Genomic DNA, 13448 nt, shown 5'->3' on the forward strand with positions numbered 1-13448 from the left:
AAGGAGCTATACAGCACATTCAAACCAAGTCACCCGAACAGTCTACACTTACCTGTAGGATGAGCTGCAAACACCAGGACCCCAGCACTGCGAAGGGAATCAGAGAGTCATCAGAAAGTTTCCCCACGCCAGGCCTGATCATACCCACCAGTCCCACACAGTGGGCCCAGTCCATCTTTCCTGGGAAGAGTGAAAATATGCTGGCACTCCCTCGGGTTTGGGCAGAAGCGTAAAAGGTTTCACCCCACACAGAATGAGCATCCAGGGGGCTGGAACAATAACACAGTGGGTACGGCATTTGCCTTGTACATGCTAACTAGGTTTGATTCCCAGCATTCCATATGGTCCCCCAAGCACCGCCAGGAGTGATTCCTGAGTGCACAACCAGGAGTAAACCCTGAGCATCACTGGGTGTGACCCAAAAAGCCAAACACACACACACACACACACACACACATACACACACACACAACCAGAATGAGCATTCAGGCCCCACTGAATGATCAAAGTTATCTCCTCTTGGTTCTTGGTAGCTAAACAAAGCAGATTCCAGTTGGGGCCAGGGAGATGGTACAGAGGGATGGGCCTTTCATACAGTGGACCTAGGTCTGATCCCTGAGTGCAGAGCCAGGAGTAAACCCTGAGCATTGCCGGAGGTGGTCCAAGAACCAATAAATAAATAAATTACAAATTATCTGCACTCTATGAGCTGGCTGCTGGTGTGAGCTGAATCTGTTTTTGCCATGAAATTCATGGATGAGTTATTTCCAAGCTAGTCCAGACAAGGATCCCATTTCCCACATGTCTGAAAACTGCACAGACTGTTTTATAATTGATGTTGGAAGAACAGGCAGGAAAGAAAGCAAACTTTTGTTGTTGTTGTTTGGGGGGAGAAATGCACACCTGGTGATGTTTGGGGGCTACACCTGGTTGGATGCTCAGGGGTCACTGCTGGCTGTGCTTTGGGGACCATGCAGTTCTGGGGATCAAACCTGGCCTCCCAGGAGAAAAGCAGGGACACTAGCCCTTTGAACTATGTCCCTGGTCCCTAAACAACAGATTTTTAAAATTCATTCATTCAATAAATATTTATCCAGTTACTGGAGAAGACTTAGAAATGTTCAAAACCGAGGACATTGCAGTGAACCAAAACATTCCTCCACGCAAGGGGAATAATACAGAGATAAGCAAGGAACATCTACCCTTCCTGGGGTAATCCCACTCAAAATTGTGCCATGGAGGCACAATTTCACCTGCAATATAAGTGGTGCTTGAGTAGGAAACATTACACCAATTTTCTATTAAATCAATAAGAAACTGGTGTCTGCTTGTGTTAAAAAAGTGGAATAAATCCTGAAGACAGGCTCAGGGAGTGACAGGATTGTGGGCACACTGGGGCGGGGAAGTCCAGGGCACAGAGGGGGTCGTGGGCTCTGGGAAGAAACATCCCCTTAGCCTCATGCGCTCCATATTCTGAGGAGCTAGAGTGGCCTTCACAGGAAGGGAACCCTCCTCTAGTGGGTCCTTGACAGGGTTCTCACGGATGACTTCACATCGGCTCAGAGCTCCCTGAAGAAGTTATTAGGGTGGGGGAGGGGCGGTGGGGGAGGGGAGATCTACTAGCCCTGGAAGAATCTGAGACAGTCTTCGAAAATATAAATGATTCTTACCTGAATATATAGTTTAAGTACTGCTGGTCAAGGTCACTGAAAAAGACAAAGTCCAAGAGTGCATATGAAATAACAGAAAATGCAAAAACAGTTATGTACTTCACTAAGTTGTATCTATAAGTTACTATATTTTCAAATTATCAATAAATAGTTTGATGACCACTTTAAATATAGATGCAAATAATGTGTGTGCATGTGGGTGTGCATTAATGCATGTGTGTGTATACGTGTATGTGGGTGGGTGAGTGTGTGTGCACGTGTGTGCGCGCATGTGTGTGTGCATGCATATATGTGGCGTGTGTGTATGTGTGTGTGTGTGTGTGTGTGTGTACACGCGCCCACGCACTTTTGGGATAAGCCCAAGGCCTCATACTCTAGAAGCATGTTTTTACCAGTAAGCTAATCCTTGGACCTGCAGGCTACTTTATATTGATAAGTAGTTCCTGATTCCTTTTAAAAAGATATTTCCTAGCCCACTACTATCATGCATGTTTTCACCTATGACAGATTATTTTCTCTGTGTACATTTGCTACTTTTGAAAGAATATAAACTCTCTCAGGTCACTGCCTGCCTTCTAGGACCACCACACAAAAATACAAGACACCCAAGTAAATTGGAATTCCTGATAAAGAATCATATTCTGGTATTAATTGGTTCTAAATAATGGGTAAGCAACTTGGCTGAAATTCAAATTTAAAATACGGGGCCTCCTGTATTTTATTGGGTGGCTCCACTGGCTTCTGGGTGCAAAATCCCTGTGTTCACTGATTGGTTTTGGGCCAGACCAGGCTCAGCTCTCAGATGCTGTTCCTAGGAGAGCTGATAGGCCACCAAGCGGCACCAGGGATCCAACCCAGGCTCCTGTGTGCAAAGCATACACTGCAACCCTCTGAGCCATCTCCCCAGCCCTGAAAAGTCCCATTATTAAAAGGATAAAAGATGACTCCACCCTCAGTCACACATCTCCCAGGAGGCCGGGCCTGGGACCAAGAGGTCAATTGGGCCAGCCTGGGCTCCCTGACTTTGTGACTCCCACCTGGAGGGCAAGGCTGGAATTGGCATCTTCTCCATTCACATTCACCAAGGCCTGTCCATTCAGTGTCCACCACAAAAGCCTCATCTTTTTTTCTTTTCCCTTTATTTTATTTTATTTTTTTTTACAGTTGTAGATTTACAATTTTTTGTGCTTTGGTTTCAATTATACAATGATCAGATACCCATCCCTCCACCAGTGCCCATTTTCCACCACCATGGATAATATCCCTCCCACCCCCATCCCCCCAACCCCCCTGTCTCTGTGGCAGGGCAATCCCCTGTGTTCTCTCTCTCCGTTTGGGTGTTGTGGTCTGCAAAAGAGGCATTGAGTGGCAAACATGTTCAGTCCATAGTCTACTTTCGACATGCATCTCCCCTCCTGGGAGGATCCTCCAAACATCCTTTATTTGGTGCTCCCTTCTCTATCTGAACTGCCCTTTCCTCTAGGATACCCGGCTGGGCTCTAAGTTATGGAGTAATCCTCCTGGTGCTGATCTCAGCTATTCTTGGGTATTAATCTCATACTTTGTTACTTTATATCCCCCAGATGAATGCAATCTTTCTATGTCTATCCCTCTCTTTCTGACTCATTTCGAAAAGCCTCATCTTACCCAAGAAAAGAGTTAGTTGCTGGAGAGAATTCAGTCTAAACTAAGTCAGGTTAGGAAGGGGCCAAGGAAATGAGAACAAAAGACAATGGAGTTTTCTGCTTCTAAGCTGTGTGTGTATGTATGTATGTGTGTGTGTCTGTGTGTGTGTGTGTGTGTGTGTGCGTGCGCGCACGCACGCGTGTGTGTTTGGTGCTGGGGATCAAACCCCCGGCCTCATACCTAGTAGGCACATGCTCTACCATAAGGACATCCTAGCCCCGGGCTACATAATTCTGCTAAAATGTCATCTAAACTGCTGCCCCTCAGCAAGAGGCCAGACATCTGCTCTCCATAGGCAGTGGGGAGACCCAGCATCAGAGACAATGGTTTTGGGGTACCCCGCCTGTCGCCTGCACTGAGCCAGATACGGAAGCAGCTCATGAGAGCACGTGTCTCACCCCTTCTTTGAACTGAATGCTACTGTGCAAACTTTCTTCTTTGTCATTGTCTTGTTTCCCCTTGGGGGTGGTGGACACCCAGCAGTGCTGCAGGGGGACAATGTGTGGTTCTGGGGACCAAATCCAGGGTCCCCACAGTCTAAGCATGTAGCTCTATAAGCCATTTCCCAACCCCCAACTCCCCAGACTTTCCAAGTTTACCTTAATGCACTGGGTTTCTGGGACTTCCGTAGTGTCTTATAAGCCCCTGGGGGGGGGGGGGGGAAAGAAGAGCTGGTGAAGGGAGAGCACCATTCACTGTGGGGCCGGGCTGGGCAGTGACCTTCCGCTCTGTCCATGCTTGGCAGGGGTGACACACAGCACTGAGGAAGGTTCCGAGAAGCCTGCTTACCAGTCCCCAGTGAGGATGAGCTCAGGAGAGAGGGTGTGGGGGCGGGAAAAGGTCTCAAGCACCAGAAGGCTTCCTCTTCCCCGGGAGAGAGAAAGAGGAAGGCCCCAGGGTATCTGGACTCTGTGGGGACCCCCAGTCCCACCCCCACCCAGCACTGCAGACAGCACACAAGGACTGCAGGGTTAAACATCTGGTCATTTTAAATTTAAATTTGATTCCACACCCTTTTTTTTTTTTTGTGGTGGTGTTTTGCTAAAGAATGTTCTGGACACCAACTTCCAGATCTCTTCCCACCTTTTCAGAGAAGATCAAGTTGCATTTGCCACCTGGACACGGTTGAGCAAAGCCTGAGCCAGGGAGAATGAATTCATGTAAAATCAGCAAAACAAAGAGTCAAGGCTGGGAAGGGAATTGCTGGAGAACTCCAAAACTAGCCAGTCGAATTGGAAAATGCCAGTACATGCCATTCGGCTTTAGATAACTCTCTGTACTGAACTGCCCATAATCCAAGTCACTGAGAAGTGGAAATGCAGGAGGAGTAAATAATAACCCTTCATTACTGAAGCAACCGTTCCTTTGAAACTTACCTACACAGAATAAGTGAATGATAGCCCAGAAATAGCCATCCGGATTGAACTGTAACACAGGGTTTCAAGAAAATGATTATGCTGTAAACCACAGTATCTCAACACAAATGGGGGGAGGATTTCTAATGCTAGAACGTATATTATCAATCTAAAATAATAGTACTTATTCTCTTTGTCATTATATATAGAAGTTGATGTGCAAGGCATACATGAAACTTATGTAACACCGTAGAACAAAGTAATTTCTGTACAAATATTTAAAAATGGTTAGCCCCAAGGAAACAAAGCAAGGCCAGATTGTGCGCTGAATGTGGCCCACCCACCCCCGCTCACTCCCCACCAGGGATCTCTTGATCACAGAGCCAAGAATAGCCCCCGAGCACTGCCAGGTGTGGCCAACCCCTCTTATCAAAAAAAACGGCTGTAAGTGCTTTGGCTGTCCCACGTCTGTGGTTTCCTGGGCAGTAGTTTCAGCTATCTCCGGGAATAATACCAGTCTGAAAACACAGGTACGAGATTTTTTATTTTGTTTTGGAGTCACAACGGCAGCACTCAGGACCCTCAGCACTTTGAGCTGGGGACCCAAACCACGGGGCATCCTACGTGCAAAGCACTCATCCCAGCCCCCCTCCCCACATCCCAGATCCTGCATCCCAGACCCTGTATCCCAGCCCCCGCCACCTAGCTGCCAAGCTCTCTCTGGAGAGAGAAAGAGAGAGAGAGAGAGAGAGAGAGAGAGACAGAGACAGAGACAGAGACACAGAGACAGAGATAGTGAGAGACAGAGACAAAGAGAGAGACAGAGAGTGAGAGAGTGAACGAGGGAGAGTGAGACAAAGAGAGAGAGAGAGAGAGAGAGAGAGAGAGAGAGATCCTATCCACAAAACTCACAATACATTGTTACCAGTTCCTATTTGGTGATTAGAGATTGTTCAGCTCCCATGGAACATAGCTTGTAGCCATATTTTATCAGACATATGTCTGTACAAAAAAAACCCCCAGTAATTCAGGCTTCAGTGCGTGTCATGGTTTCCGGCTCTGGGGGTCACGGAGCCACGATGATGGGGACAGGTGATGACTGCACACAGGGATGCAGGGTGACCAGCGGGACCCCTAAATGTCACCACGGAGCCACTCAGGATGCCAAGACTCCTGGGGAACAGGCCCCCCCCCACTTACTTCTCCTGGGGTGGCCCTGCCCCCTACCTACAGGGCCTTCTGCCTCCAGCGGTCCTGTTCCCCACCCTACTCTGCAGCTCTGCAAAGGCTAAACTGAGGGTGGCCTCTGTGGCTTCAAGATATTCCAGTCCTGTGACTTTAGGATCAAATCCATCACCTGGTATCTCTCTGATCCGGCCATCAGCGGCTTCCGTCCTCTTCATTGGATCCTCTCCAGAATGAGGGCACCTGCATTTCCAGGTACCAGGTTCCCCTACAAGCCTTCTATCTGAGGGCACGCGCTCCTCTTCCTGTCTGACACCCGCTCCCTGCGACCACCTGTCTCCCCCCAAATGCACACCCGCTGCAGGGCAGGGCTGAGCCAGGTATGGTATGGACTCTAGAGGGTGGGGGAGGGCCTCCCATCTGCTCATATCCTCCCTGACTCAGCTGGAAGAGAGTCAGCCCTCGATCCACAGAGCTCTCTCTGGTTCCAATGCAAAGGCCCTCTGGGCCTCCCTATTCTTAGCTCTGAAATGGAGACAGAGGAGCAGCCCTTGAGGAACTGATGGCTTTTACATAAAACTAGGTATAGAAGCACGGAGACTGGTACCCGCAAGTCCCCATAGCAGTCAGCTACTCTGACCCCCTTAGGCCCCAACTACTCAGGTGCTCGCCAGCATCCAGGGGTGCCCCCAGACAGCCCCCAGCCTCCCAGGGTCCTAATTATCTGGGTTTTCCCCCCTTTTTTTAAAATAATTTTATTTATTGAATCACCATGAGGGCAGTTACAAAGCTTTCGGGTTTAAGTCTCAGTCTTACAATAAAACACCCATACCTTGACCAGTGCTCATTTTCCACCACCAAACCCCCCAGTATACCTCCATCCCACACCCTCCTTCTACCTGTGGGACAGATAATTTCCACATTACTCTCTCTTTACTTTGATTACATTCAATATTTTGACACCAGACCCGCCATTATTTTTGGGATTTTACTCCAATACTCAGGTCTGCCGAAAAGGCAACAGTAGACAATTTGTTTTCTATTACTGGTTATGAATAACATACAATGTCGTGTGGCCACAGTAGTGGCCGTGCGGTTTTGGAATTCCAAAAATTTAAAATTAAATCTGGAGGGATTTCTGCCAAAACCTGCTGGGTTCCGAGATTTGTTCCTGAGTCTCTGGGATCATGGCTGTTGAGCAGCTTGATCAGGAGCCAGAGAGGCCGTTTGTGGGCAGCAACTCGGGTTCTCGTTGGGGCGGGGAGGAAAGGGCCAGCTCCGCTCCAATTCTGTGAGGCCCCGCATGTCTTGTCACTGCAGGCCCAAACCTGACCGTACAGTGGCCTCTGGAGGATGGCAGCCACTGAGCCGCCAGGGGGAACAGGTCAAGGCATGAAACCTATTCCCACCTGGGGTAGCCTGGTGCCTGTAACCTACTGCAGGGACCAGATGCATTTCTGCCGAAAGCCACTGGATTCCAAGATTTGTTTCTGAGTCTCTGGGATCATGGCCATTAAACAGCTTGATCAGGAGCCAGAGAGGCCATTTGTGGGCGGTGGCTCAGGGACTTGTTGGGGCGGGGAGGAAATGGCCAGCTCCACCACCATCCCGTGAAGCCCCATGTGTCTCATCACTGTGGGCCCAAATCTGACTGTCCAATGGCCTCTGGAAGATAGTGGTCACCGAGCCAAGGGGGAGCAGGCAGAGGGACAATACCCTTTCACCCTGGGGTGGTCCAGCGCCAGTAACCCATTGCGAGGACCAGATGCCTCTCTGCCAAAAGCCGCTGGGTTCTGAGATTTGTTTCTGAGTCTCTGGGATCATGGCTGTTAAGCAGTTCGATCAGGAACCAGAGAGGACTTACCTCCAATTATATAGCTGAGCCGGAGGTGGTTTGTGGGTGTATCACCCACATACCTAACTTTTAGCCATTTACTTTCTTGGTAAACTTTGCCCCAAGTTTTTGGGTCTGGCCAAAGGCACAGCAGCAATTTGGGGGTATCTGGAAGTCTGAAGGTGCCATTGGCTGCTGAAGCATTCGCCTCACAGGTACAGATTGACCTGCTGGCGGCACCATATCCCCTTCTAATTATCTGTTCAATGTCTATTCTCCCTCTGGCTCTGATTAGCTGCTGGCCTCAGGCCTGACCAGGACAATTCTTTGTGTCCCCTGAGCCTGGCCTGATTCTTGATGGGGAATTAATAAAACACTGGAGGAGAAAAGGCAAAAAGACCAGGAGCAGATGGCTACAAAGGGCCTCCGTGCCTAATAAAGAAAAACTTGGGGTGACAAAGTGAAAGTCCCTGCAGATAAGATGGCCGAGAATGGGAATGGGAATGAGGCAGGTGGGTTCAAGGGTTGCATTCACAGAGTCTAGCACCCCGAGGCCTGAGAAGCAGAGGCTGGAAAGCTATCTGCCTGGCAGGAAGACGCTCTGCTTGCGAACTTCCAAACACCTCTGCAGAGCCCCAAGGTAGCGAGAGGGGTTCTAAAAGGAAGGGCCAGGACATTCTGCTTGGATATCTGTGCTTCAGAGAGGAAAAGATACCAGAAGATGAGTTTATCTCCACTTACCTGTGGGTCGTTGAAGGAAAGGAATCCGGCAGCGGTCACGAGGAAGAGGGCACTGTAGAGAGGGAGAACACACAGGCAGCTTGAGGGGTCAGCAGGGACAGGAAAGCTGAAATGTGCTATTTGGGGGGAGGGGGCAGAGAGTCTATTGGGTATCAAACCCGGGACTCACACTTTAAGGCAAGAAAGTGCTCTATCTCAGCTGTACACCTAACCAGGCTATAGCACATTGATGAGGGCTTGGAAGAAGCAAGGATCCAGTGTGAGAAAGCCCAGTTCCCCTGTTCACTATCTGAGAACCCCACTACTTAGAGAGTTTTTTTTGGCTCGGAAACCAACAAACCCTTCCCTGGTGCTCTGTGAGTCATTTTCTCAGAACCAGGTAAAACCAGTAGTGGCTGACTTGCGTGAGAAAGACAGTGTGCCTGTGAAATTCTAATTAGATGGAGATGATTTTTAAAGCTATCCATCTCTCCAAAATACATTAGTGGAAAACTGGGTCATCAGACTACTATTATGTCATTTACAAAACATAAAATACCATAACAAAGCAAAAGAAAAAACAGACAGAAAACATTGATGGTTATCAGAGGGGTGGAGGGTTAGGGTAGGTAAAACTCGTGAAGGGGACCAAGAGGTAAAAACTCCCAGTTACCCTTCTTCCTTTGTTTTACTGTTTAGAGACCCAGCAGTGCTCAGAGCTTACTCCTGGTTCTGTATTTAGGTATCACTCCTGCCAGTGCTCAGGGTTCTGGTGACTGAACCCAGGTCAGCCACATGCAAGGCAAGCAACCTACCTAGCTGCTATATTATCTCTCTGGCCTCTCCAGTTACCTTTTGCAATAAATAAAAAAGAAGTAATGTATAGTCTGTACTATCCATAAAATTATTATTGCATAATAATTAGGATGATATGTTGCCATTTAAATCATCAGTTTGAAAGTTGCTAAGATGGTAAATAAGCTTATGATGCTGATCATTGAATGGGTGTGTTTTACAACTGAAACTATAACAATGTTGTCAATCAAACATTAATGTTATTTCTAAAAACTTTTGGGCTGGAGCGATAGCACAGTGGGTAGGGCGTTTGCCTTGCACGCAGCCAACATGGCTGACCCGAGTTGGATTCCTCCGCCCCTCTTGGAGAGCCCGGCAAGCTACCAAGAGTATCTCACCCGCATGGCAGAGCCTGGCAAGTGATGTACTCGATATGCCAAACACAGTAACAACAAGTCTCACGAAGGAGACGTTACTGGGCCCGCTCGAGCAAATCGATGAACAACTGGAGGACCATGACCGTGACTAAAAACTTTTATTTGGGGGCCACACCAGGCACACCTGACTCTCAGGGATCATTTCTGGTGGGCTTAGGGGACCACATGTGGTGCTGAGGACTGAATCCTGTCAACTGCATCCAAGGCAAGCACTCTACTGCTAGGTTATCGTCCTAGCCCCTTAATTTAAAAAATTAAGTTCTAGTTCACCAATAGAAATAGACACTTGAGTTATGGTACAGTGGGTAGTGTGCTTGTCTTCCATGTGGCGACCCGGGTTCAATCCCGGGTATCACATATGGTCCCAGAGCACCATGAAGAGTATTACTGACTATGCAGCAGTTAGAAAAGATGAAATCATGAAATTTTCATATAGGTGGATAGACATGGAGAGTATCATGCTGAGTGAAATGAGTCAAAAAGAGAGGGATAGATAGGATGACTGCACTCATCTGTGGAATATAAAGTAACATAATAGGAGACTAACACCTAAGGTCAGTAGAGACAAGGACTAGGAGGATTGCTCCACAGCTTGGAAGTCGGCCTCACATGCTGGGAGAAGGCAGCTGGAATAGAGAAGAGACTGCTAACCAAATGATGCTTGGAGGGATCGCTTGGGTTGGGAGACATGTGCTGAAAGTAGACTATGGACTAAACATGAGGGCCTCTTAGTACCTGTATTGCAAACCATAAACATCCAAAAGGAGAGAGATTAAGAGGAAATGTGCCTGCCACAGAGGTGTGAAGTGGGGGTGGTGGAGGGGGGATGGGGTTGTGGATACTGGGAATATTGTTGGTGGAGAATGGGCACTGGTGGAGGGATGGGTGCTCGATCATTGTATGACTGAAACGTAATCATGAAAATTTGTAAGTCTGGAACTATATCTTATGGTGATTCAATAAATAAAAAAATATTAAAAAAAGAGTAATTCCTGAGTGCAGAGCCAGGAGTAAGCCCTGAGCATTGTCAATATGGCCTAGAAATGTAAAAGGAAGGAAAAAAAAAAGAAAGAAAACATCACAAAAGCACACTAAAATCTCTTGTGCTTTATCTTAACTAAATGACAAACTTAGTCATCTCCAGTAATGGGGTAGATCTGTGTCTGAGCCTCCTGAGAGGGCATAGTGAGAAAGCGCCATTCCTGGAAGATGCACAATCCAGACGGAATCCCAAGGAGAGACCAAGACAAAACCAAAAATGGGCAGGTCACAAAACAACAGGCTGATACTCTTCAAAAGTCAGTGACACACTATTCTGTATCCCAAATGAAAGCATAACAGAGACACGGCGTCTTAAGGGGAAGAGGGTGTGAGCGGTAGTACTCAGAGGCTACTCCTGGCTCTGTGCTCAGGGTCACTTGGGGCAGTGCTTCGGGGATCATACATGTTGGTGTGGACCAGATTTGGGTTGGCTGCTTGGAAGGCAAGCACTTTAACCCATGGACTTTCTCTCTAATCCCTGAGTGCAGCAGTTTTAGGAGATATGCTTTTAAGCGTTAGGGGTAAGACCCTTGTCTTGGTTCAGGAAAACGTAAGTTAGAATCACAAGTTCAGTCCCAGAGACCATATGGCCCCCTGATCACCACTCACAACAACCCAAGCACAGAGAATATCCTCAAGTATCATCAGGTGTAGCCCTGAAGAAAATGAAGAAAACCAAAAAAAAAAAAAAAAAAGACAGTTTAAGGTGCTGCTTTGCATGTGGCTGACTTTGCTCTGATTCCTGCACCCACCCTCATGCCCCCGACCACGAATACTCTAAATTGCAAACAACATCTTGGAAATTTGATGTCAAGCCCATGTTTACCACTTTCCCTCGCCATCAATATTGCACAATTCTTAGTGAAGTTTTCAGCATCAATGTCTGAAATCCAGAAGGAATGAAAATTTCAGAAAAGCTGTGAGAAAGAGAGAGAGAGAGAGAGAGAGAGAGAGAGAGAGAGAGAGAGAGAGAGAGAGAGAGAAAGAAAGAGAAAGAGAGAGAGAGAGGAGGAAAGTGCCTGCCATAGAGGCAGGCAGGGTGGGTGGGGGACGGAAACTGGGAAACTGGGGACATTGGTGGTGGGAAATGTACACTGGTGAAGGAATGGGTGTCGGAACATCACGGGAGTGAAACCCAATTCTTTGTAACTGTGCATCTCACTGTGATCCAAAAAGAAAAAAAATTTTTAAAACAAAAACAACAACAACAACAACAACAACAACAAAAATCCCATAAATATCATTTCACTATCAAAGTTAAAAATACTGGGCTAGGAGTGGGGAGACGAACAGGGGTTAGCGCACTCGCCCTGCTGTGCCTGGCCTGTGTTTGCTCTCACGCACCCAGTGGCCTCCCTAGACGGGCCCCAGAAACATGGAGCTTAAATCTCTGCTTTAAAAACTTACCTACAGATCTTTACAGGAGAAGTTTTCTGTAAGAAAGAAAAGAGAAGTGATTAATCTTTTGAAACTTTTGCTTCCCCCTGTTAAAAAAAATCATTAGATTGAGGAACAAATATATTACAAAGACATTTACTGAGGGGTTGCTAGTTTGCTGCACCTTAGTGTTTATTCGTTGGGGATGTTTCTTCTTGGGTGGGATGAAGGATGACTCAGCGGTCCAGAGCTGAGTCACTTGGCCAAAACATCTGGCTGTGCTCTGGCCACTCACCATCAGAACTATGTTTACTCATGAAAAACCAAGTGACGCCAGGGTGAAGCTTTCAGAATCACAGCCACCAAGGAGAGGAGAGAGAAACCATGTAATATGTACAAGGAAAGAAATTTGGTTTGGTTTTCTCTTGTTTTAATTTTTGCACCTTACCCAGAAGAGTCGATTCTACTTCACAGAGCGGGGAGAAAGGGCTGCAAAGTTCAAAAAGAGAACTCCCAGAATAACCACCAACTGGGAACTCTTTGGTACTATTGCGGCAACATGGGAAGATGCCATTGTTGACAACATTGACGAGGAATACGATCGACTGGTTCAGCACCTCCATGAATGTGCGAGGAACGCCAAGAGAGAGATAGCCACAAAAAATCGCCTATCTTCGAAAACTCTTGAGCTAATTAGCCAGCGTGGTTTGGCGCATGCCTCAGGCAACCACAAGCTAACGTCTGAGCTCACAAAGCAGTGCAGAGATGCGATCAAGGAAGACCTCAAAGAGAGAAGAGCAGAAGTGCTGGTAGATGCGGCAGAAGCCGGGAAAAGTATTCGTAATGCCCGCCTGTCCTTCGCCAACTACAAGACCAAGATGACTGCCCTCCGACGTCCTGATGGATCCATCACATCCTCCAGAATGGCAATGGAGAAGATTATCCATGACTTCTACTCAAATCTCTTCGATAGCCATGTCCACTTGCCGACATACCAAATTCCACAGGATGGATATGTCGTTCCCAACATTCTCCCTTCTGAAATCCGACACGCCATTTTGTCGGTAAAGAAACAAACAGCACCCGGCCCAGACAAGGTCAGACCTGAACACCTGAAGAACCTGCCGTCAGTACTCATCAATACACTGGCTCGGCTCTTCACTCGCTACCTGTCTGAATGCAAGGTTCCATCCCAATGGAAAACCAGCAGGACCGTACTACTGTTCAAGAAGGGAGACATCCATGACATTGGCAACTATCGCCTGATCTGCCTATTGTCTGTCATCTACAAGTTGTTCACTCGAGTCATCCTAAATAGGATTGGCAGAACGCTAGATGAAGGACAACC

At 47.5% G+C, this 13448-nt stretch overlaps 1 protein-coding gene across 2 annotated transcripts in view; it reads right to left on the reverse strand.

Moving 5' to 3' along the window:
• Positions 1-13448, reverse strand: part of TMEM241 (transmembrane protein 241) — a 119464-nt gene that overhangs the window by 55714 nt on the left and 50302 nt on the right. For both annotated transcript variants that reach the window (XM_056138222.1, XM_056138221.1), the window contains 6 exons: positions 12131-12156; positions 8472-8523; positions 4733-4781; positions 3956-4001; positions 1671-1706; positions 53-87 (listed from right to left, as the gene is read on the reverse strand). In XM_056138222.1, coding sequence (XP_055994197.1) covers positions 53-87; positions 1671-1706; positions 3956-4001; positions 4733-4781; positions 8472-8523; positions 12131-12156 — 244 coding nt within the window. The remainder of the gene's footprint in view (positions 1-52; positions 88-1670; positions 1707-3955; positions 4002-4732; positions 4782-8471; positions 8524-12130; positions 12157-13448) is intronic.

The sequence above is a fragment of the Sorex fumeus genome, unplaced genomic scaffold (genome assembly GCF_029834395.1).
Source record: "Sorex fumeus unplaced genomic scaffold, SorFum_2.1 ptg000128l, whole genome shotgun sequence".
NCBI classification, from domain to species: Eukaryota; Metazoa; Chordata; class Mammalia; order Eulipotyphla; family Soricidae; genus Sorex; species Sorex fumeus.